Below are 22,314 nucleotides of genomic sequence, written 5' to 3' on the forward strand. Positions count from 1 at the left end.
AGAAAACACAAAGCAATAAACTAGATTCATGCAGTTGCATGAACGGGACCCTAGCTCTCAAAAAATGGCAATTGAAACCGGACAATTGTGCAGTAATACAACATAAAAACAGTGTGAGTGTTGCACTAAAGTCGGTCAATGGGAATGCCAGTAGCCGTGTCCCCCATCCATCACACAGGCAACAGTAGTTCACAGGAAGCTCTCGCCTCATTAAATATGAACGAGGAGGGTGTTCAATTATTCAGAGAACATATATCCTTGAGGCTGCAGACAGACAGAAACTGCTGCAATGTCGCAGACTGTTTGAAGAGGCTAATATAGTTTAGCCAGAATGAGAGAAATAATGTTTGTATTTGTACGATCATCCACAATTGAAAGGTTTGATGTTCTATCGGTGGGCTTCACAGCAACCGCGATATAGTTTTTGGGATTGTAGAGTCACTTCTCCACAGCAAAACATTTTTTTCTGAGAAAAACTATATATAAACATCCTTACAACCAGAGGCAAACATAATATATAAATGAAACGAGATACGAAGACTTGATTTGAGAAAAAGCTCTAAGCATACTGTAAACCTCAATGAAATGTGTACAATTTATTCTCAAACAAGAAAAAAACGTTTTTACCGCTGCAGTGATAAGAAGAAAAAATATACTTGAATCAGTATTCATTCTCTGAAAACAAGTTTCCCTTCTCAGGTAAACGTGGTGTTTTATGGATGTTTGTTAGTAGAAAAAAGGAATGATTTTGTTGTGTTCACCCGGTTGAGTTCTACGATCCGTCAGCTCAAATCTGAATACAGAGGCCGGTGTGTTTATAAGAGCCTTGATAAATAAATCAGAAGTGTATGAATACATCTAAAAATGGGAAATTCGATCGCAAGCAAGCCAGGACAAATTAAAGCTGAGAGCTGTTTTCCCTCTCTCTGTTGTATTGACACTCGGACGAAATTGAAAGCTTGGCAATAATTCACAGCCTCTGCTGAAACACAAACACAGGATCTGTGATCCTCTCAATAAGAGACAAACTTCACCTGACAGACAGCACAACAAATACGGCAGACAAAACCTGACTGAAACGGAGCAATGCCAGGCCAAACATCTGAAGACAGAGTCTATATGACTCAGAGAAGTTTCAGCGACTGCCCACGTTTCTCTCCGGAGCAGATGCTTGTTGTCATCTGGTTGTTCGAGCTGTCAGAAAACAAATGAAACTCACGGCAGATTTGCCAATCAACACAACGGCAGCCGCTTCTCTGCGGACATCCGAGTCAAAGACCTTTTTACGTATTTTAAAACAAGTGTTTTCTAACAGCCACAATCATGTGAATATGTTCAGTAAATGATGACTTTGATGTGAAGTCATATGAAGTATTGCTTTGGGAGTTTGGTGACAACATACTTCACTTTCAGAAGAGCAGATGTTGGTTATTCAGAAAGAAATCGCATCAAAGTAAATGATGTTCTCCCGTTCTACGCATCTGTTGGTGTTTCTCACCTGTGATGGTGATCTTTGCAGACCATTTGGACGTCCCCTCCAGCACGGCTTGTTTGGCTGTTTTCAGGTGGGTTGAGAAATCTTCCTTTGAGAGCTGAAACATCTCCTGGATGAGCTCAAACACCTCGGGTCGGTTTTTCTCTCTGATTTTCATCCGTTCCTTCATGGCCATGATGATGTTTTGGGTTTTGTCCTCTGCTCCATGTTTAGAGCTCTTCTCCACCGCTCCTGTAGAGATAATATGGACGGTACATAGAGTAAGTGTCCTCCAAATCAAAGGATGTTTAAAGCAGAGGCGGATCGTATCTACTGTATTTTTGCTCGGCAGAAATCTGTTTTTCTTTGCATTATTACAATGCAAATCTCATACTTTTTGAACATGTTTTTTTTCAACATTAATACTTAAGCACATATTATTAAGCACATTATAATATTTGAACTGAATTAGATGAAAAATGGATCTCGGAAAAATATAACCATAAGCGTTATTTAATAAATAATAATTCAATGATTCAGACAAAAAACAAAACACACAGCTGTGTAACCTGTGAAAGTCTAGACAAGCCAACCATCTCAGGCTGTTCTTTTCTTTAGTAGGGCACCCTTTAAATATGATGACTTAAATGGCTCAGTGAATAAATCTCGCTCTTTAAAAGCCCATTTGTATCTCTGGCAGACGGCCATATTTGTGAGGTTTACTAGGGAACTCCATAGGGGTCTGTAACATATATCTCACCCAAAGCCCTCTGACTTTGAGACGTTGAGAAACAGAGCAGTCAAACACAAACAGAGTAGAGAGACAGACAGACGACAGCATCCGTGAACGTTTTCCATTTGCATGGTGAGAAATAAACACACTTTGAGTGGGTAAATCAGGCTTGTGTGCTTTAAGGATGTAGCTGGATGAAGTATGAAGACAGACTCACGCTGCAGACAGTCTGCGTTCAGGAGATCTTGACATTTCTCATGGCATTTCACCCCACATTCGGAGCAACGCATGCCCTGTCGAGCGATACCCCACAGCAGACCCTCACACTCATGGCAGTAGGTGGGTGCGGTCGCCGTCCACACCTCAAAATTATGGGGTGTCGTGGAGGAGATCGGGTAGATCAGTGCCTGGATGGTCTTTCTGAGCACATGCAGTTTCTGAGAGAGAGAGAGAGAGAGAGAGAGAGAGAGAGAGAGAAATTAGTCTGTATGATGATCTCTGCTCCCTGTGGTTCGTGCAAACACAATGAAAATATATACGATAAACAACAACATTTAGAATAATTAGCAAAGAACAAACTTTAGGACAACAAGCATCATGTAGGTTTTACATATTTGCTGTATTGATTTAAAAGTGAGTAATATTTTTCTATTTTGGTTTAAATATATGATAAATAACACAGGGTGTAAAAATCTTCAAGTGATTCAAAGACACATCGTTTTCATCACAGTTAATAGAATCGTGGGGAAAATGTGTCTAATTTCCACAAATTCATTTAGATTTTAAGCCATTTTCTGTATACAAAATATAGTTTCATTGGCCTGGACATGATGATTCCCTCAGGAATGTCTCTGTTAATTGTAACTGTTGTTTTCTCATTTCCCATCATGCACCTCTGCAGAGGAATGTGTACCGCTCTCCGCCCACAGAGAGCTGCCGAGAATATCGGTCGCTTCCAAATGGCTTATAAATAGATAAATGAACAAACAGAAGCATCGCAGAGTGAAAATTCAGGCTAATTAGCTAAGCAGTGGAAAAAATAGTGAGCTCTGCAGATCTCTGAGGAGAAATTTAGGTGCAAAACCTTCAAACACGAAAGTGTAAAAATAGATGAGAATTCTTGGAGGAACATGATTTATGACATACCTAAATACTTATTGTCATACATTTCTCTTTGTTTTTGCAACATACTATAAACTAGTATTAAAACTACCATTATGTTTGTCAAATCAAATCAGAAAGATCTGATCAGAAATGTATTCATGAGGTCACAGGTCTGACTAATTGTATGTCAAGACTGACGGGTGATTGTCAAGAACTGTGTCTGTTTTTCATAAATGTGATCAAACTAAAGACTCTGCGGATTTGAAGAGTGCGATACTATTCTGTAAATACTCAAGATTGACAAGAGATATACAGAAACTGTCTGAGTTAGGACCGCTTTAAATGAGGAGGATTAACAGCTGACTAAAGCTACATAAGACTTTCCAAATGAATCAAGTAACTTCAGAGAAAGCAGATGAGATCCACAGAATAAAACACAAGGCTATGAGTCAAAGAGAGAGGGAAAGAGTAATTACTCGAGCTGCAGGAAGTGGCCAAAATCTCCCGCAGAAATGAAAACATCTGTCAAACAAAGAACAGCTGACCACATAGTCCTCTCTCTTGAAACCATCATGAGACTCTCTGATTCTGCCATTATTTACTCATTTACTCTTTCCACACACACACAATGTTTTTCACCGAAACACAAAAGCCGTTCTTTTGGAGTGAACTATCCCTTTAGCAAACACACACCATCATCGCTCTCGATTTGTCTCTCTGCTGCCTGTCATTGGTGAATTAAGCAACCAATTAAATATTTGGACTGATGTTTTGATGCCTGGAGCTCTCAGACCAACCGCAGTGATGTGTTTCGGTTCCTGCGGAGTGGTGAGGCACAACGTCCACTCACATCCGCAGGAGGTGCTGGGATGCCTGGAGACAGGTGCTGTCTACACCAGAACACCTCATCTACACCCCGGCGAAATATCATTTAGGTAATATAAATATAATCACGGCGATTATCATTTCAACGGTTTTAAGAACTCAGAATTTGCCAGAATTTTCAAATCCTGTTTGCCATATTTGTTGCGGGTTCTTAATAAATTTGCACGATTGAAATGTCGAACAGCGTTTGAAGTCTTACAACATCTGCACATCACAGAGCGAACGGAAACATCCTCATTGATTTCTCTCTGTCGCCTTTGACTGTGAGCTTTCATGAGACTGTTAGTGATGTAACAGTTTGTGTCCTTATGTCGGGTGTCGTTTGCAGCATACGGAGGCATGGACTGTTTTCTGCAATCATTTCCCTAAGGGATTCAGTCTTATTTCCATCCGGCCAACTCTCTCTTTCTCTCTCTCTCTCTTTCTCTCGCTCTCTCGCACTAACTCTTTCTTTATTTCTCTCACTCACTGGTTTATTGAATTCCTTCAAAATCCTCAGACATCTGCTCGGCCTACTTACAAATCCACAGGCCAACTTCAGCCCCATCTATGAATCTAAACTTCTTCCATGTATGAGACATAGTCTGATCTTTTTATCACATAGCAAAATCATACACATCATATTATAATGACTTCCAAACACACAGCGACATATTTCCCAAGAGAGCTTAACATCACATCAGCTCATGCCGTTCCAACACTCCATTCATTAACAGACACAAACAAGAAGAACAGTGACTCTTCATCTATCGATTAAGACTTTATTTCCTCTATCAGCATTTTGGTACTTAAAGTACAAGACTACAATAAAACTGAAACGGACAAATAATATCAGACAAGACTCAAAACATTTTTAAACACAGAATAAACATCGATATCACTTTCAGAAACTCACTAACACATAAAAATCGTCCATTAGTATTTCTGTAGAACTGAATTCTGAATGAAATATTTGAAGCTTGTTAGCATCAGAGACATTGAGAGAGCGTTGCGCCAACTTTTAACCCATTAAAATACTTTATTTATTCATAAAAAAATGCAATAAATAAAGCATTTAAAGAGAAAACATAACTTCCTGCATCTATCTGAAGGTTTAGTGAATCACGTGAAATGTTGAACTTCAGTTGTCGCGACTCTCTCTCTCTCATTGGCTCCGGTAAGCATTAATTCAATGACTGTCACATGGTAAAATGTTTTGACCAATCAATAAATAAATAAACCAAGTCATAAAATATTTAAAGATGGGGAAAATAACTATAGAAGACGAAAGTGAAATTTTGTTAAATTGAATCTGCACTGTGATGTTTCTGATCTGTAAACAACGTTTTTTCAATATCACAACCTTTTAAACTCACCTAGAAACAGCACAGACAGAATGTTGCGTTGTCATATCATGACAAACACTGTGTGCGTTTGTGCGCTTGTGTGTTAGAAGTTTTATGTTAGTTTTAAAAGATTGTTCTCAATTAGGCTGTGAGCTGTGATGTTTACATCCGTCTATATGTGTTTGTTTAACACTCACCAGCTCCTCGTTGTTTAAAGTCGATCTGTTCACGAGCCCAAACGCAATGCCTGCCTTTCGAGCAGCCAGAGTCTAAAAGAGCAAAGACAAAATGAGTAAAAAAGAAATTGAGTGAGAGAGAGAGAGAACGGGGTAAGACACAGAGCTTCTGGCACCTACATTTACATTTGATTAATAGTTTTGAGAAATTCAATTTGATGTTGATTCACCAACATTTTGGAAGCAGATCATGTACTTTGAATTATTATCATCTGAATTGTAAGGAAGAATTAATTTGTGAAATTAAAAACACAGCAGGACATTCTCTCTTTAAAAACTGAATATTCTTGCTCAGACTGCAGAGACACACTTAAAGGTCCTTTAGCTGTTATTGCTTTAGAAAAGAAAAGAACAAAATAAATTGTACAGCGGTCTTTGCAAGGATTTGAAATGTATTTCATGAAGTTCATGTAACTTCAGAGAGGTTTATTGATTTTATTGATCATTGATTTGAATAAGCCTTAAAGGGAAAGATCACCCAAAAAGGAACATTCGGTCATCGTTTACCCTCAGATTGTTCCAAACCTGTTTTTGTTCTGCAGAACACAAAGAAACATATTTGAAAGAAGCTCATCCCTCATTGACTCCCATAGTTTTTATTTTCCGTACTATGGCAGTAAATACAGGATGAGATCCTTTCTGGTTACTGACATTCTTCCAAATATCTTCCATTGTGTTTGGCAGAACAAAGACATTTATACAGGTTTGTTGAGTAAACAATGAACTAACCCTTTAACAAATGAACAGTGTAATGATCTTGGGTTTTCTGAAGCACTTTGATTTATTAACACTAAAGTAGAGATACTTCATTAAACGGATTTCACTTAGCTTCACAACTCACAACATCAGATTTGAAAACTGTTTTTAAATCTCTAAGAGTCCAAGCCCGTTTGTCTTTCTGTTCTCACATCAAATAACACATAATGTCTTATAAAAAATGCAAGAGATAGAGACACTCACCAAAGCCTAGAGTGTCCAGACGCAGAGGAAAGAAAAGCAACATTAGAGAGTGGGAAAGCGTATTCATTGTACACGCATTGAGCACATTCGTTGCAGTCATCATGCAGAAAATCAGATCGTGAATGTTTCTCTCGTGAAAGCTGCAGAGGTGAGACTCTCGTCTAAGCCACAATCCTTAAAAAAAACTCTACCTCACCTCTAACATGCACTTCAACGTTACATTTCACCCATGCATTTGCCACGCAATCCTTTTCTAATGTTACAGTAATGCGTCTGCTACAGTATATTCCTAATGTCTGCCAGTACTGTTATCATTACTGCTACAAAAGAGACAAGATCAGACTGCATGTGCTTCAAAACTCAACCCAAAGAGTTCAGGACAGAGGGAGAGAGTATAAACAATACCTTAGTTCTGTTTGTCTATATTTATATATAGTATAATTGCACTACATGCATCAGACTTTATTACTATTATCATCTTTCTTTTTGTTTCTTTACATACTTGCACTGTTTGTACGCAGCCCAGGTGCAAATGCTTTGGCCATACGAATGTACATTTTGTCATGCCAATAAAGCATACTTATATTGAGAAAGAGAGAGATAGAGAGAGAGAGAGAGAGAGAGAGAGAGAGAGAGAGTTGCAACAAGGGAGAATGGGACACTCTGGTCAAAAGTCAAAAAGCCACAATTAGCCAAATTTACACTGGCAGGCATGACAGCTCACAATACTCGGGTAGTCTTTACCATCTAATCCCCTAAACCCGATAGTGGTAAAGACCAAGCGGGCTGCTAATAGCCCCTTAAAGCAGGGGTGCGTTTAGGAAAACAGGGAAGACTTTGCCTCTACATGAACGTCAAGTGTTGATGTAAGTTTCAGCATGCATTCAAAATGCTGAGGGTTGCTGCAGGCAATAGAAGCGTACGCTTGAGCTCGGGCGGTCTACATTTTTTTAAAAAGCCCTGGGTTTAGGTCAGGGCGGGTCCCCCCTGGATCCCGTCACAGGTCATGTGACCGACTGTCGTTGCCCTGAAGCAATCACACAGCCAAAAGGGAAAGAAAGGACGGAGGCATGATGGGGGAAAGACCAGATCGGACCCGGTACAGCACTGACTTCATACTCGCTGTAAAAGGCTCGCGCCGCACGCCACTTTTACATGATTTAAAAAGGCGCTGTTAAATCAGAAGTCAATGAAGTCCCAATTATATTTTTGGGTTGAGTTGTCAACATTTCCAGTTATAATGCTCGATTGAGTGAAAACAAGAGTTTGGCTTTGAACGAAATCTGACAACTCACGGAAAAATATCGCCCATAACAGTTTATGGGCGGTGAGAATGAACCACAGGACACGCCAGAAACCAAAGTATAGAACAGAACATTGGCCCGTACTTACCAAAACACGGTCGTTTTTTTTTTTTCATGCAAAATATGGACAGATACAGCGTCAACATTTGTCCTTCAAATTTGCACACAAAACTTTGCAATAAAAATCTGTTAAGGCAGAGACCTAAAACAAACATGTCTTTGACAAATGCAAAACAATATGAATACAGACATACAACATATTACAGTGAGACATGGAATTGGCTTCTGTGAATCTGCCATCTAGAATGTGATCAATAAAACAGCACGTGATCATAAATACATGAGCACTACACATTTAAAGACGCCACTGATGATTTTGAACACCAGACGAGTGACCTACTTTTACTCTGCTGGAGCGTAAAAAACCCCAAAATAGCATCAAAACACAAGACACGGGCCTCCATCTTTTTGTGCGTGGTGTAAGACGACGGACTGGTGGCCGTGTGCGCGGCGGCTCCGGATAATACAGACATCTGAACCTCCATCAGTCAAACATAAGCACGCTGGACGTTATTACTCACCAGGTCTCGGACAATAGGCATGGTCCTCTTGCGGCGTAAATCTGGCATGCTGTCAATGCTGTAAAGTATGCTGCCAACCCTGGGGACGGAGGCAGATTTAGAGTCTATTAATACCATAATCATGCTGTATGCCATGAAAAATTACCCGACTAAAAAGCAGTCAAGTGATTTACAGTGCCGGCAAATAACATGGGATGGGCGAAGGGGGTTGGGGGGTTACGGGAACTCTACATTAACGTCTTTCTCTTATAATGTGTCAAACGGAAAGTACTTGTGATGTCACAGAATTTTCGATTCGCTCGCATTGGTGATTTAAACTGAAGTGAATTTGACCGTTTTATGGGATGGTTCACACTAATATAAAATCCTCATGTCAATGAAAACCTGTCTCTGTCTTCGTATTTTGAGAAGTGTCTCAAGTGGTTTTGTGTTCATACAAAGAAAGTCAACGGGGTTCAGTGTTGTGTCTCAACATTCTTCAAAATATCTTCTTTTGCATTCTGAAGAAGAAAGAAAGTCATGCAGGTTTGGAATGACGCGAGGGTGAGTAAATGATCAAATCATTTTCATTTTAGAGTGAACTTTCCCTTTAAGGTTAATTCTGCCCCAGGTTTATGCCATTACTTATTGTATAATTGATATTAAATGATGTGGTATACACGTGTGCAGAGGCATCACCAGCCTTCATCGAGGACAGAGTCTGCAATAAGATTAAATGTCAATAGTGCCAGGTTTATGTATTTATTTTTGCCATCTCATTGCCAAAAACTAAATTCATCCCCACCACATTCATTAACTCGGAGACATTCCATTCCACACAATTAACACCAGATCAAATCCCAAAATAACATTACATGCACATCCCTGCTTCTGTCTGACAGCCAGGACAGAGGAGAATGAGATCCTACACAGATCAACCGCCAGCACACTTTTAAACATGTGTAAAACACGGCCCCTGTTGATGACCTCATGTGTATAATATTGTAAAGAGGAGATCAGTAATTCCCCTGTGTGTTTAGATTCAGAATGCTTTTACTCACCCTCCACCTGTCAGGCCTAGTTTGGCTGGATCCAGAATATTGGCACAACCCTGTCAAATGAGAAAACGGCTCGCTCAAGACTAACACCAAACAATACCACGCTGTAATACACAAATTATGTACACCGTAAAACAACTAGAGAAAAATAGAGGTCCGACTTAGTCAGATGTTTCTCCAAAAATAAAAAGGGAATCCGATGAAAGTGTTAATTGTTGAAACACATGAAGAGTCTGGAGGTGTAAATTTGATGAGAAATGTTTGACTTGACAAAGCTGAACTCATTGTTGATCTCTTCTCAAACTCTGATAGACACATTCGTGACCTTTCAGACTCTTTTTTTTATTCAGGAGAAACTTCTGAGACGCAGTTGAGACTCGAGAAAAAGGTTTCCATTTCATCTCCTTGATGTCTAATTGAGATGCTAAAGAGATGAGCAATTACAACGTGATTTCAGTTTCCAGTTATGCAATACTGTATATTGATATCAGCACAAAACAATACAACAAGTAGCAATGAAAAACATGCACAATATTCACAAACAAGCGAACACAATAAAATAAAGAAAAGAGAAAAGAACGGAAGACCTCTGTATCCAGAGCGTTGCTGTCTGCAGGAGAGAAACAGAAAGACAGAGAGAACATTAGAAATAACAACACGTATCGACTCTTATCTATAAATAACAGCACACACTTATAATGACTTGTGTTAAATGGAGCCAAACAAATAATGCCAGCACTGAACCCCTATATACTGTATATATATCACTTTCCCTGATGCTCTATTGGCCGTACAGCGCTGTAAAAAGCCTGCGGCGTCCAGCAGAGAAAGACCCTTAGTGTTTATTTAAATACACCTCAAATCAATACCCAAACACAATTTCTGCCAAATTATGGGCAGATTCAAACCTCAGAGATGATGTTACACAACCGATGGCCATCACCGCGCCCGATCTCTCATATTACATCAGATCGTCTCTAAAGGTTCTGAAAGGCTGGAATCTGCCTCTCACAGACGCAGTCGTGTCGGTCAGGTGTTGACTTATAACAGCTGTGATTAGCGTAACATCCGCTCGACTCACTCGACCATGTGGGTCTTAAAAGTGACGGTGGATGTCAATAAACGCGCGGATACAGGTGAGCTTAGATCGAGCTGGTTAGCAGAATGAAGATGAGAAGTCGCTTCTGTGACGCTCAGATAATAAGGAACATACTTCAGTTTTGCTAACATACTAAAGCGAGAGATAAACTTGATGTTCTGGTATTTATTTCTAATGAAAACGTTCGGTTTACTAAAAAATGTACTTAGGAAATTTGATAGTAAATCATTTTGGATTACGACCAACTTTTTTGTGACCGTCAAGCACAGTTCCTCTTCACTTCTTATTACTGTAGGGCATTCGGATATTCAACTTTTCAAATATTTTTGTGAAGTTCACATTAACTCTAATGGCAATTCTCATTAGATTTGCATTGCAGTGATACAGTATTCTTTACGCTAACATGAAAACACACAGTGCAAGTCGAGATCTGAGAAGACACCAACGCTGACCTGGTTAGCAAACACACTGGAGAGAGAGAATTAACATGAATGCATTGCAGAATAACATCAATTTGGCAGAAACAACAAATCTGAAGAGAGCCATTAATGTGCAAACTTGTTTGAAAACAAGCTTGAGGAAAGACTGAAAGAGCTGAAGACGAAACTCAAGCTTTCATGATATCTTTACCTAAAGCAAATGATTTCTCATCTGAGATCTTTAATTACAGCTGAGCGACTGTGTGAAAACAAGCTGCTAAATACTGAAGAACATCATGACTGCAGGCAGGTTTTCTCTTCTATATTTATGTATGAATCTGCATATCTGCATATTCAGATACAGTGCACTTAAAGGAACAGTTCATCCCAAAATAGAGATTCTGTCATCATTAACTCATCCTCGAGTTGTTCCAAATCTGTAAACATGTATTTGTACTGATGAACAAAGAGAAATATATTTGGAAGAATGCTTGTCACCAACCAGTTTTTGGCCACCTTTGACTACTATAGTAGGAAAATTTGCTTTATAAATGTCTTCGTTCTGTCGAACACAAAAGACGATATTTTGAAGAATGTAGGAAGGCAAACAGTTCTGGGGCACCACTGACCACCATTGTCATTTTTTACCACGTTAGTCAATGGTGGCAGAGAACTGTTTGGTTAAAAGCATTCTTCCAAATATTTTTCTTTGTGTTCAACAGAACAACTAAATTTGGGACAATTTGTGGGGTTAGTGAAGGACGAGATCATTTCTATTTTTGGGTGAACCGTCCCTTTAATACAGGTGGATAAAAACATGCCCAGGGCACATTTCACAAAATTGTTTTATAAATCTTTTGCTCAAATTTGATCAGTGTCCAAACATTCTCTACCATAACATATCCAAACATGGACACTATTTAAGGGTCATGAAAATAATTGTACAATACAAACCAAAAAAGCTCTTCGTCTTTCCTAAAATTCAGGTGACATGACAGGTTCTATGAGATCCACTGATAAACTATTATTAGACGGTTCACGGTTCAACTGTTACTGTGAATCATGAATGAAAATCTGAATACAGCTTCGCAGCACTTGACAATAGCTGTGAGTGCTGCGCTTCTGGGTTTACCATCCGCTGTGACTGCGATTTAGACATCTAGGTCAAGAGCGCTTTCAGTGTGAGCAAGACTGGGTGGAAATTCCCCTGTTTCCTCCCTGACTGTTAAGAAAACTCAGCAATTGAAGGGTACGTTTCAGAGCTAAACTTATACGAGGTTTCACGGTGAACATTCAACGGCAGCAGTTTCTATTATATGAATTATTCAGCTAAATATTGACCAGTGTCTTATTTCACGAGCAGACTGGCATTATGACACTACCATTCATTAGACAACATCCTAAACCTGCTCAACGTTTGCTGTCTAAAAGAATAGTTCGCACAAAATGGCATTTGAGATCATATTTTCATTTAAAATATGTGTTTGAATATAACAGCATAGTTGTTGAACTGGCTAATTGAACTCAGCAGACTCATGAGAGACTCGTGTGTGCACACACCCTAACATACACAAAAACATTAATACACAGAGTCACACATGCATGTACTTACACACAAAACCAAATAGATACTGTCAAACATACACACACGCATGTCCACATCAATGCACACACACAAAATCAATAGGCGATTCTAACAAGACAACTCACAGTTGCCCTTCAAAGCAGCCCTCATGAGTCTGAGGTCACACAAGCTAAACCCTGAGATCAACATCATCTATGGGAAACTGACTAACACTCTGTCTCACCATTAAACCTTAATTAAAAATTCCATTAGAAACAAATTGACAAAATACTAACCATTGACAAATTATCACATTAACTTTGCATGTGATCAATTCCTTACAGCTATAAAACAAAGTTGTTTACCTCCTGCCAAGATCTGTTGTTCCAGTTCAGCCATCTGTTTTCTGTAGGCCCTCAATGCTGCTTCTTTAAATGTGGGCCGAATCCTTTTCTTGGGTGGAGTTTCCTCCACTGGAACCCCTGTAACATTTTTGTTCTCATCCTCTTGTCCGGCCATCTCCTTCACCTCATTAGCTCCCCTTGTTTCTGTTGTTTCTTGAACATCCTTTGCCTCCTCTTTACTCCCCTCCTGTTCCTCAGGCTCTGTCTCCTGCTCTTCAGTATCCTCAACATACTCCACCATACTAACTTCATACTCAGCTGTATCCTCAGTCAATGGATTGTCATCATACTCCTCACTGTATTCCTCATCGAGGCTACAGTCGTATTCCAGCACAGGGTTACCTTCTTGGGAGATGTCGTATTCCTGCGAGACATCATATCCTTCTTCCTGACACTGCTCCTCAGCCTCGTTGGCGTTGGTTCTGTTCTCCAGATTAGCGAGAACCTGCTCCATCACCTCCACGTAATGAGTCTCACTGTCCACGGGTTGCTCAGTAGCCTGTTCTTCTTCCTCAGCCTTGTAATAGAAGGGTTCTGTGTAGACGTCAGAGTCAATGGTTGTGCTTGAGCTGTTGGCTGTAGACTGGGACACCGTTCTAAACCTGCCCATGAAGGAAGTGTTGCTTGGTTCTTCAGCCGGGGCACTGGTGCTTTGGGAACCTTTGTTCCACACGAAATCTAAAGCTGATTTAGCTCTCTGCATGGTGGACCCAAATCCTCCGAAGCTGAAGGATTTTTCACTGAGGTCTATGCTAAGCCTGCTGCTCCAGGATTTAGGGACCTCCTCCTCTTTCTCGTTTCTGATCTCACTCTGGCTACGGTACATGGATGAGGATTTCTGGATCTGCTGGAGGTGGTTTTCATTGACCTCTTGTCGTTTTAGTGTTTGTGGGGCAGATTCAGGTTTGGCTGTGATTTTTTTGGTTTTCGGCTTCTTTTCGGGTTGTGTTTCAGCCACAGCTACAGGTACTGGTTTTACTATTGGTTCAATGATAACCTCTGGTTCTTGCTCAGGTTCAGACTGTGCTATTTCTTCAGGTTCATGTTCTAGTTCTGGCTCTGACTCTAGCTCTGGTTCTAATTCTAGCTCAGGTTTTAGAGCAAGCTCATGTTCTATGTCTATATCTAGCTCTTGACCCGTCTCAGGAGTGCTATCAAGAGTAAAAAAGGTCTCACCTTCAAATTGCAAATCAACCTCAAGGCATTTAGTAATTTTCTCAGGAAAACCAGGGTTGGCTGCAGGGTCAAAAGGGCTGCTGATCTCAGAGATTATGGTTTGTTCAGTAGAAGCATCCAAACCTGAATCAGCACCTTGCTCAAGGTGATGCCAATCTTTCCAAGGTGAGAGGTCACCCTGCAGAGAGAGTTGAGAGCCACTGTAATGGCTCCTGTCCCCTGATATACAAACCAGACCATTACTCACACCGCTGTCAATAGTCTCTGTGGTTTCAACTTCATTATGTTCCACATATGGCCGTTCTTGGCTCAGGGTTTGACTGGGAGGGCTAGCATACCAAGACGATGCCATGTCTTCTTGCTTCCGTTGCCAAAGTTCCTGATCGGAGGAGGAGAGCAGGGAGCACCCGTTGACTCTGGTGAAGTACTGACTCTCTGAGAAGTCCTCAGAGTATGACTGGCAGAGTTTCGAACAGTCTGATTCAGACCGACTGAGTTTGGGAGTGGAGTAGTCGCTCTGAGAAAGCCATCCAGATGTTATGTCTGAATAGTAGGATTTGCTTTGCTTGTCTGGGTCATCGTAGGGTGGATTATCAGCATAGTGCACGGAGTACGGAGTGTCCTCGGCCATCCTCCGGTGATCGTGAGACTTTTTCTTGTCTGATTTACTTTTTGGAGGTGGTTTGGACATAATTGCATATTTGTTCTTATTTAACTCATCTAGCTCTTTGTCACTTTCCATGGAGTCCCAGTCATCACTTTCAGCCTTGTCTTTGGCTGAAACCTTGATGTCCATGCTTTCATATGTCTGAGAAGAGGCGATCGCTTTGTCTTTCCTTTCTTTCGAGTCATGTGCCAGACTGTCAGTGGAGATCGATATGCCTGTCCCTTTCAGCTTATAACACTTTTTCAAAACTAAATCCCTGTCTTGGGGGCTTGAAAAAATAACTATAATGGGGCGAGGTTTAGCATTGTAACATTCTCTTTGTTGCCCCAGTCGATGGGCGAGTTCAATTTTAAATGTTTTGCGTGCATCAGTGAAACCCATTTTTTCTTTCAGAATCTGAAAAATAAGGTCTTCAGTCTTTTCATACTTCTCCTCAGGCACGTTTAGGAATTTCAGAGTAGCTTTGTTTGTCTGTTGGCTAATCTGTCTGATGTAGTCGTGGATGTCTCTAGTCTCACGTCTAGACTGAACGAATCCCGAGCGCAGCTGCTCGATTTCGCTTTGCACCACCTCAACGCTGCTGGAGATCTCGTCGATGGAGCTTTTGAGAGCGTTGACATGTCCTCGCAGTTCTGAGAGCTCAGACTCGATCTGACTGATTCCCTGAAGTTCTTTAAAGATCATTTCCATCACATCCTGAGTCTGATTGATGCACCCCGTTGAGCTTGATCCTGGCTCTAGGGTAGTGGTTTTGTGGTGCCGCCCGGCCCGGTCCAGAGATTTGCTTCTGATGCCGAGGGTCTTTCTCCAGTTGCTAGCTTCTGAATCTGAAGACACACATTCTTGGCTCTTCTTCCATTTCCTCAGCTTTTTCAGAGCGCCCAGTCGAAGGGTGTGGAGACTGCTACGCTCTCCCCGCTCCCCCTCTGAGCTGCCATCAGAGGGCGCCAAACTAATCAAACTCTTTCTGTTCCTTCTTACGGGCATTGTATAAGCTTTTTGTTCATCGAATCTATGGACAAGTTTTACCTCGTTTAGAGAGTCAGAGTAATCGCTATCAATCGACAAGATTTCATGAAATTCATTATTGTTCAGAAACAGGGCATTTTTTGGCAGTCCGTTTGCAATTGCTACACGGTAACTAAATGTCGGCGAGAGAGAGGAACAGTCGTTTTTTCCATCGTCCTCTTCAAGAGACAAATTGCGCGCCGACGAACATTTGGAGATCTTTTTGACTGTACTTTTCAACGTGGTTGATAACGTTGGGTTCTGTGCGTGCAGGTCAGGGGACGTTTTAGGTTGTTTTTTGTTTTCGCGGCTCTCTTTCTTCTTCGTTGTATTTGCCAGTTTCTTTGTAAACATTCCTTTGCAAATCTTTACAATGTAAGACGACAGCTTTCTGAAACGGGCAGAAACCATGGGGGGCAATATTTATGCAGTTGTGCACTCAGGATGCAGCGATACTAAACTAGACCAGTTTGCCAGTTATCTCCAGTGGTGCTGAAACGGAAGCACGCAAACACTTTTGACTTCTGAAAGTCAATCCTGAGGTGTAAGAGGGTCTAGAGAAGAGTTGACCTCAGATGCAGCTGTGCAAAGCAAAAATCACTGCACATCCTCATGTTCAAGATCTTCATGTCTCTGCAAGAGAAGAAAAAAAACTGAGTTTCAATCATTTTAAAAATGAAAAGCCAACATGCACATAAAATGCATTATATTAAATGTTATACGGCATACGCTCAATAATGAATCATAGAAGAAAGTCCCTTTGTGTCAGAGTACCCATTTTATTAGCAGCTTCTCATTTGGCTGTCAATTCCAATTCAGCTGCGCTCAACGTCTCACATTCTGTCACTATTATTGGAAGCTTCTCATTCAGAAATAGATCAAAGAAGAAAAGATTGGAAGGTAACAATGTATTGTTTCGCAGACTGTAAAAATCAGTGGTAAATGTGTTTACATTTCTATACATACCTATGTATAAAATACAAGATTAAAAATAACAATGAGGCACCTAGCCGTATCATGATAAATCACTTGTGTGTTTATACTGAATTCCTCAAGACATCTTTTGGTTTGTCTTTAAAATGTCTTGCTTGAAATCTTTCTGGATATGTCCACAGACTTCAGACCTAGAGCACTGAACATTTAATATTTTCCTTCACTGGTTCCCAACTCTGTACCTCCTTACACTCTGTTTAGTGTTGTTTGTTAACCAACATTCTTCAAAATAACTTATTTTGCATTCTGCATCAGAAAGTCACACAGGTTTGAAATAAAATGAACATTTTTGGTTGAACCATTCCATTTTTAAATTATGAATTTATTCATGAACTGAACTGGGTGTGAAATAATAGAAGGGAAGGGAATGTGCTGGATTAAGAGTTCATTCAGAAGGTCATCTGATCTCTGGATTAATTCAGTCTCTGGTAATTTGACATGTGTAATATGCCATGATACAAAGACACAGCCTGCATACTAATAACAAATGAAATTCAAACACTGGAAAACACAATCACGATCATTAACCCGAACAATGCACTCGGATGTAAAGGGCATAAATGTCTATATTTTGCAAGGGAGGATTATGTTTGAAAATCAATAATTCAGGAGTGAATGGTTTTGCTGAGACCTCATGTGTTATTTATAAATGATGGGAAAAGATGATGAATGAAGTCATTTCACATCACTGCACTGCAGGGCCTCATTGAGTCTAATTAGATGGTTAATGTGGGACTAACAAATTATACTGGCCTAAGAAATAGAGAAAGGTCAGCATATGTGTGTATGGTGGTGTTTGCTAAAGGTTCTTTAAATCCTCTGACATGTTACTCTCACCCATCAGACAATAAAATTTGGAAATCATATAGACTGACTACACATGCCAAAGAAAACTGAGCTAAAACCAGATTATAGAGACGTGTGTCTGCTGGCACCTAGAACATTCTAACAACTGCTAAACACACACACACACACAATAATCTGTAAGAATTCTGGATTATGTTTAGTGGCAACAGCCTGTTTGTGAGTGTGTTTAGTAAATCTGATAAGGTTGTTGACAGATGAGTTGAGTCAGACACCTTGATGTTTACGGACCTCTCTCTCTCTCTCAAGCTGTTTAATAAGCACTTTTTCAAATAAACTAAAACCAACAAAGACTGTCTCTGCAGATAGTCATAATGCAAGCACGTGTATTATATGAGCAGTGCTAAACGTTCATCTGTATCTGGCAGAATGTCCAGGTCATATTTCACCCTCAAAATTAAAAGAAAAGATAAAGATTATTTGTGGGACCTTTAAAATGTCTTGCACTGTGACATGATTTTTATTTTAGCCTAAAATACACATTAATAGTTTCTCAATAGACCTTAAACTATACTCTGACAAATGATTTAGTCAGTCAGTCGGCAGAGCTCTAACAGCTGCATTAAGAAGGATTATGGGACAAAATGTAAAAGTTAAAGGGGTGGTGCAACGGTGTGTCATGTATTCTAACTTCTTTACAATGGGAAACGTGCTGTCTTCTCATGCTTAACATAGTCAACTTATCAAAAAATGAGTTGGATGAATAAGATAGTATTTCAATGCCTGACACACACCCCCAGTGTTCATACAGGTTTCGGCCCAAATAATACTATTCTGTAAGTAACTGAAACTGTCTGATTTAGGGCCGCTTTAAACTAAAATGTAAACGTTGGCAACCTAATTATTATGTTCTTTTAGCCCAAAACAACAGAAATGTAATCTGTTAAATCTCACGAGATTTAAAATCAACTAAAATGGGTCAACTCAATTTCATTAACAACTGGCAAATGCGTAAACTATGGGCAACAAATTAGTAGTGTTAGCATATAATTCATAATGAAATATAATCATGTTGGCATTCAATATTTTTGGAACATTTACAAATTACCTACTGCATCTCTGCTTCATGAAAACACATCACAGCAGTCAAACATTAGGGTCTGATGACCACAGTTTTACAATTTAAGGACATTTTCGTTGGTCTGTTTGACACTTTAATCCGATCAATGATAAATACCTTAAAACGAATCGCATTTTTCAAGTTAATTTCCGTTGTCTACTCAAAATAACAAATAGTTGGACCTGTAGACTCCCACTTTCTCATTTATCAGCTCTTTTGTGATTAACACTTAGGCTAAAGTCTCTTCATTAAACCATTACAGCACTACACATCTAAATCTACTGGAAAAATACACCAGATACCAATTCAATCTGGTCACAGTAACATCACAGGTGGATAACTTTTACTTTTGCCAATAGTTGCATTAACTGCACTGCTGAAGATGGATGCAATGTAAATTTTTTCTTAAAAGTTTTTGGGGATTGTTCAACCAAAAGGAACATTCTTTCATCATATACTCAGCCATATGTCAATTCAAACCTGTTTGAGTTTCTTTCTTCGGCAGAATACAAAAGAAAATGTTGATAATGAAACAAAACCAAACCTTATTGTCTTTCTTTGTATGGACAGAAAACCAATGAAACATTTCTCAAGATATCTTTTACAACCACATGAGGAAGATTAAATGATGACATAATATTTATTTTTGAGTGAACTGTCTCTTTAAGTGTTAGAGGTGCTATGGAAAAAACTAAAGTATTCAGATTAATTTCATAATATAAATGGACGGATGCCAATTTTGACTGGAGACGGCCAAAGACTGAAGTATTTCTTCTAGATTTACCCTCAAGCGCTCCTGTGTTAGGGGTCTCTAAAGGCATTTTTTCCAACAAAAGCAGCTCTGAGAAGTGCTCTGCTACAGTACATGTACAAATGTCATGCACGGATGCAAATAATAAGCCATCTAAGCAATATTTATATCAACCAATCTAACAAGCCTTAGTGTCAAAACACCTTGTGAGAAATGTGCATTATCATAAAACTGAAGTAAACATTTTTTCAGAAAGTAGATTAGCTCACTTATTCTTTAGCTGCTCCAAATTATTGTGCTTGACAGATTAATGTACAATGCCTCAAATAAACATACAGGTCATTAGTCCATCTCTCTCTCTCTCTCTCTTGCTCGGCCCTAAAGGGAATCTGATTGTGGAAGAAATCTCATGATGCAGAAGAGGCATGGATTATCAATCCAATGCAGACGCAGGGGTCTTGACCCCTTACCTCACACACATACACTCCTAAAACGACCCTTGCCCTTTCTCGATGCATATTTAAGATAGAGAGAGTGGACGAGAGACAGAAAGAGAGAGAGAGAGAGCCCCACCCACTAACACAATTACAACCCATTGCTCATCTCACATTCGGTCATTGCTCAACATGCACAGATGAACACGCATCACAGATTAATTTAAACCCTATGATTGCCATCTGTCATCAAAGAAAGAAAAAATAACGGCCAAAATATTTGAATATGGAAATCTTTGTGTGACGACACACGCATGCACACGTGCATTAAACACATGCTGATGTGTGTGTGGCGATGCATCAAATGCTCTCTGTGCATATTGTCAGTGCAAGCTCCAGCTAAGAAATGCGACAGATCTGAGAATCCCGCGAGCCGTGGGAATCAGAAAGCTCTCTCGACGCTAATCCAGCGAGAGCCTCAATCCTCTGAGTGTGTATGCAACCACATGTTAAGAGCATCAATGGGTTGAACGCATCGGAAGCCCCCCTCTTTGACCATCACAAAGTATTATGGCATGCAATTACAATGGGTCAAATATTGATCAGTGATCAAAACTGAGAATTTATGCATGCATCAACGCATGTATGCACAATGCAGCGTAAATACACAAATTGCAAATAAACTGCATGACTGGTTCTAACCAACGTTCCAATTTCAGATTGAACATCCATCATGCTTCAGATGCAACAGCTTAATATGGAGAGATGCACAGAGAACTACATACCTGAATGCCAACCCTCTCCTACAGCATGCAAATTCCATCCACTACAGTGCTCGAGCCGCAGAAGCGTCAAGGAAACTCTTAAACGTCCTGCGGTGAAGCAGACAGCATCCTCTGAAAAAAGCGTGCGGAGAAGCCTCCGGACGACGGAACCTCAGCTCCACATCCTACCCTCCTGTTCTACACGATCCATTCCTCCCTAACGTTCCGTTGCAGCGGTTGCGCTCTGCTCAACCTTGGGATGATGCCTGGCTTGGTGGGCGCATGCTGGTGGACCCTGGATAAAATCCCTCTTCCTAGACGGAGGCAGCGGCACTCGGCTGAGCAGCAGACAACGTCTGGGATGGCGGAAGCCCTCCTGTCTGGCTGCACGGGAAGCGTGTGTGTGTGTGTGTGTGTGGATGTGAGCAGAATGATTGCCTGTGTAGGGGAGAGAGAGATAGAGAGAGAGTGTGTGAGGAGCCCTTGGAGGAGACCAGCGCCGAGCCTCTCTGCCTCACACGAAAAGAAATGCAAAAAGCCGTAACTGCGATTCACAGAGATGCACACGTGACAGGAGAGAGAGAGAGAAAGGGAGGGAGGGAGAGTAAGTGATAGAGTAAGAGGGGAGGATGTGAACGGATGAGAGAGACAGCAGGAGGGAGGGAGGGAGGGAGGGAGGGAGGCATTGAGTATGTGTGTGTGTGTGTGTGTGAGAGAGAGAGAAAGAGAGCAAAGAGAATCTAAGATTGGCTTGCAGCTATTAAACCCTTGTAAGAATCTCAATCTCCCTCTTTCTCTCAACCTCTCGTATATCTTCCTATTAATGGTGTTTTGGGGGTGAGCATCACTGTATTTACTGCTGTACAATAGGTTTGTTTAAATCACTAATGCCAAATTCAGACATTTTTGCCAGAGGAAATATAAACTAGGGTCTTGTCAAAGGGCCCTGAGCCACTCAACATTATACCGTGATAACCGTGCATTAATATCTGAAATTAAGATATTTTATCAATACTACACGTATCATAAATAATTCATAATTTTATAATTCATTATTCTGGTTGGTGGTGGTTTTGTACCTGTTTTTACATGTTGCCTTGTAATTTATGACACTAAATAAGCCAAATTCTTGAGAAATTTAATGGATAGCATCATTTCTTTACAATTATATAGATATTGCGACATCCTTATTGTGAAATGTAATACTTGTGCAGTGTGCTATTGTGACAGCCCTAGAGAAGATTAGTATAGAGAGTTGAAGGTGAGCTCTTGACTTTGACTACCACCTAGAACATCCTTTCAATGTCCTATCCGCTTAAAACGCTTTGCCATCTGCCCTGAATATGACAACAATGTCGACCAAATGTCAGCGCCCTAGAAACCACCCAGAACACCCTAGCAACCACACAGAACATCCTTGAAACCACACAGCATTGCATTAAAAAACACTGAGCAAACAAACAACCACATGG

At 40.2% G+C, this 22,314-nt stretch overlaps 1 protein-coding gene across 1 annotated transcript in view; it reads right to left on the reverse strand.

The window, feature by feature from the left end:
• The window catches only part of unc13c (unc-13 homolog C (C. elegans)), an 87,881-nt gene extending 66,518 nt beyond the window's left edge, over nt 1–21,363 (reverse strand). Inside the window, exons 1-8 of the mRNA XM_079466461.1 lie at nt 20,864–21,363; nt 13,087–16,609; nt 10,227–10,249; nt 9,643–9,692; nt 8,603–8,681; nt 5,719–5,790; nt 2,425–2,644; nt 1,499–1,726 (exon numbers count right to left, since the gene is read on the reverse strand). Coding sequence (XP_079322587.1) covers nt 1,499–1,726; nt 2,425–2,644; nt 5,719–5,790; nt 8,603–8,681; nt 9,643–9,692; nt 10,227–10,249; nt 13,087–16,387 — 3,973 coding nt within the window. The 5' untranslated portion in view covers nt 16,388–16,609; nt 20,864–21,363. The remainder of the gene's footprint in view (nt 1–1,498; nt 1,727–2,424; nt 2,645–5,718; nt 5,791–8,602; nt 8,682–9,642; nt 9,693–10,226; nt 10,250–13,086; nt 16,610–20,863) is intronic.
• Between the last annotated feature and the right edge of the window lie 951 nt (nt 21,364–22,314).

The sequence above is a fragment of the Barbatula barbatula genome (genome assembly GCF_947034865.1).
Source record: "Barbatula barbatula genome assembly, chromosome: 10".
In the NCBI taxonomy this organism is placed as follows: Eukaryota; Metazoa; Chordata; class Actinopteri; order Cypriniformes; family Nemacheilidae; genus Barbatula; species Barbatula barbatula.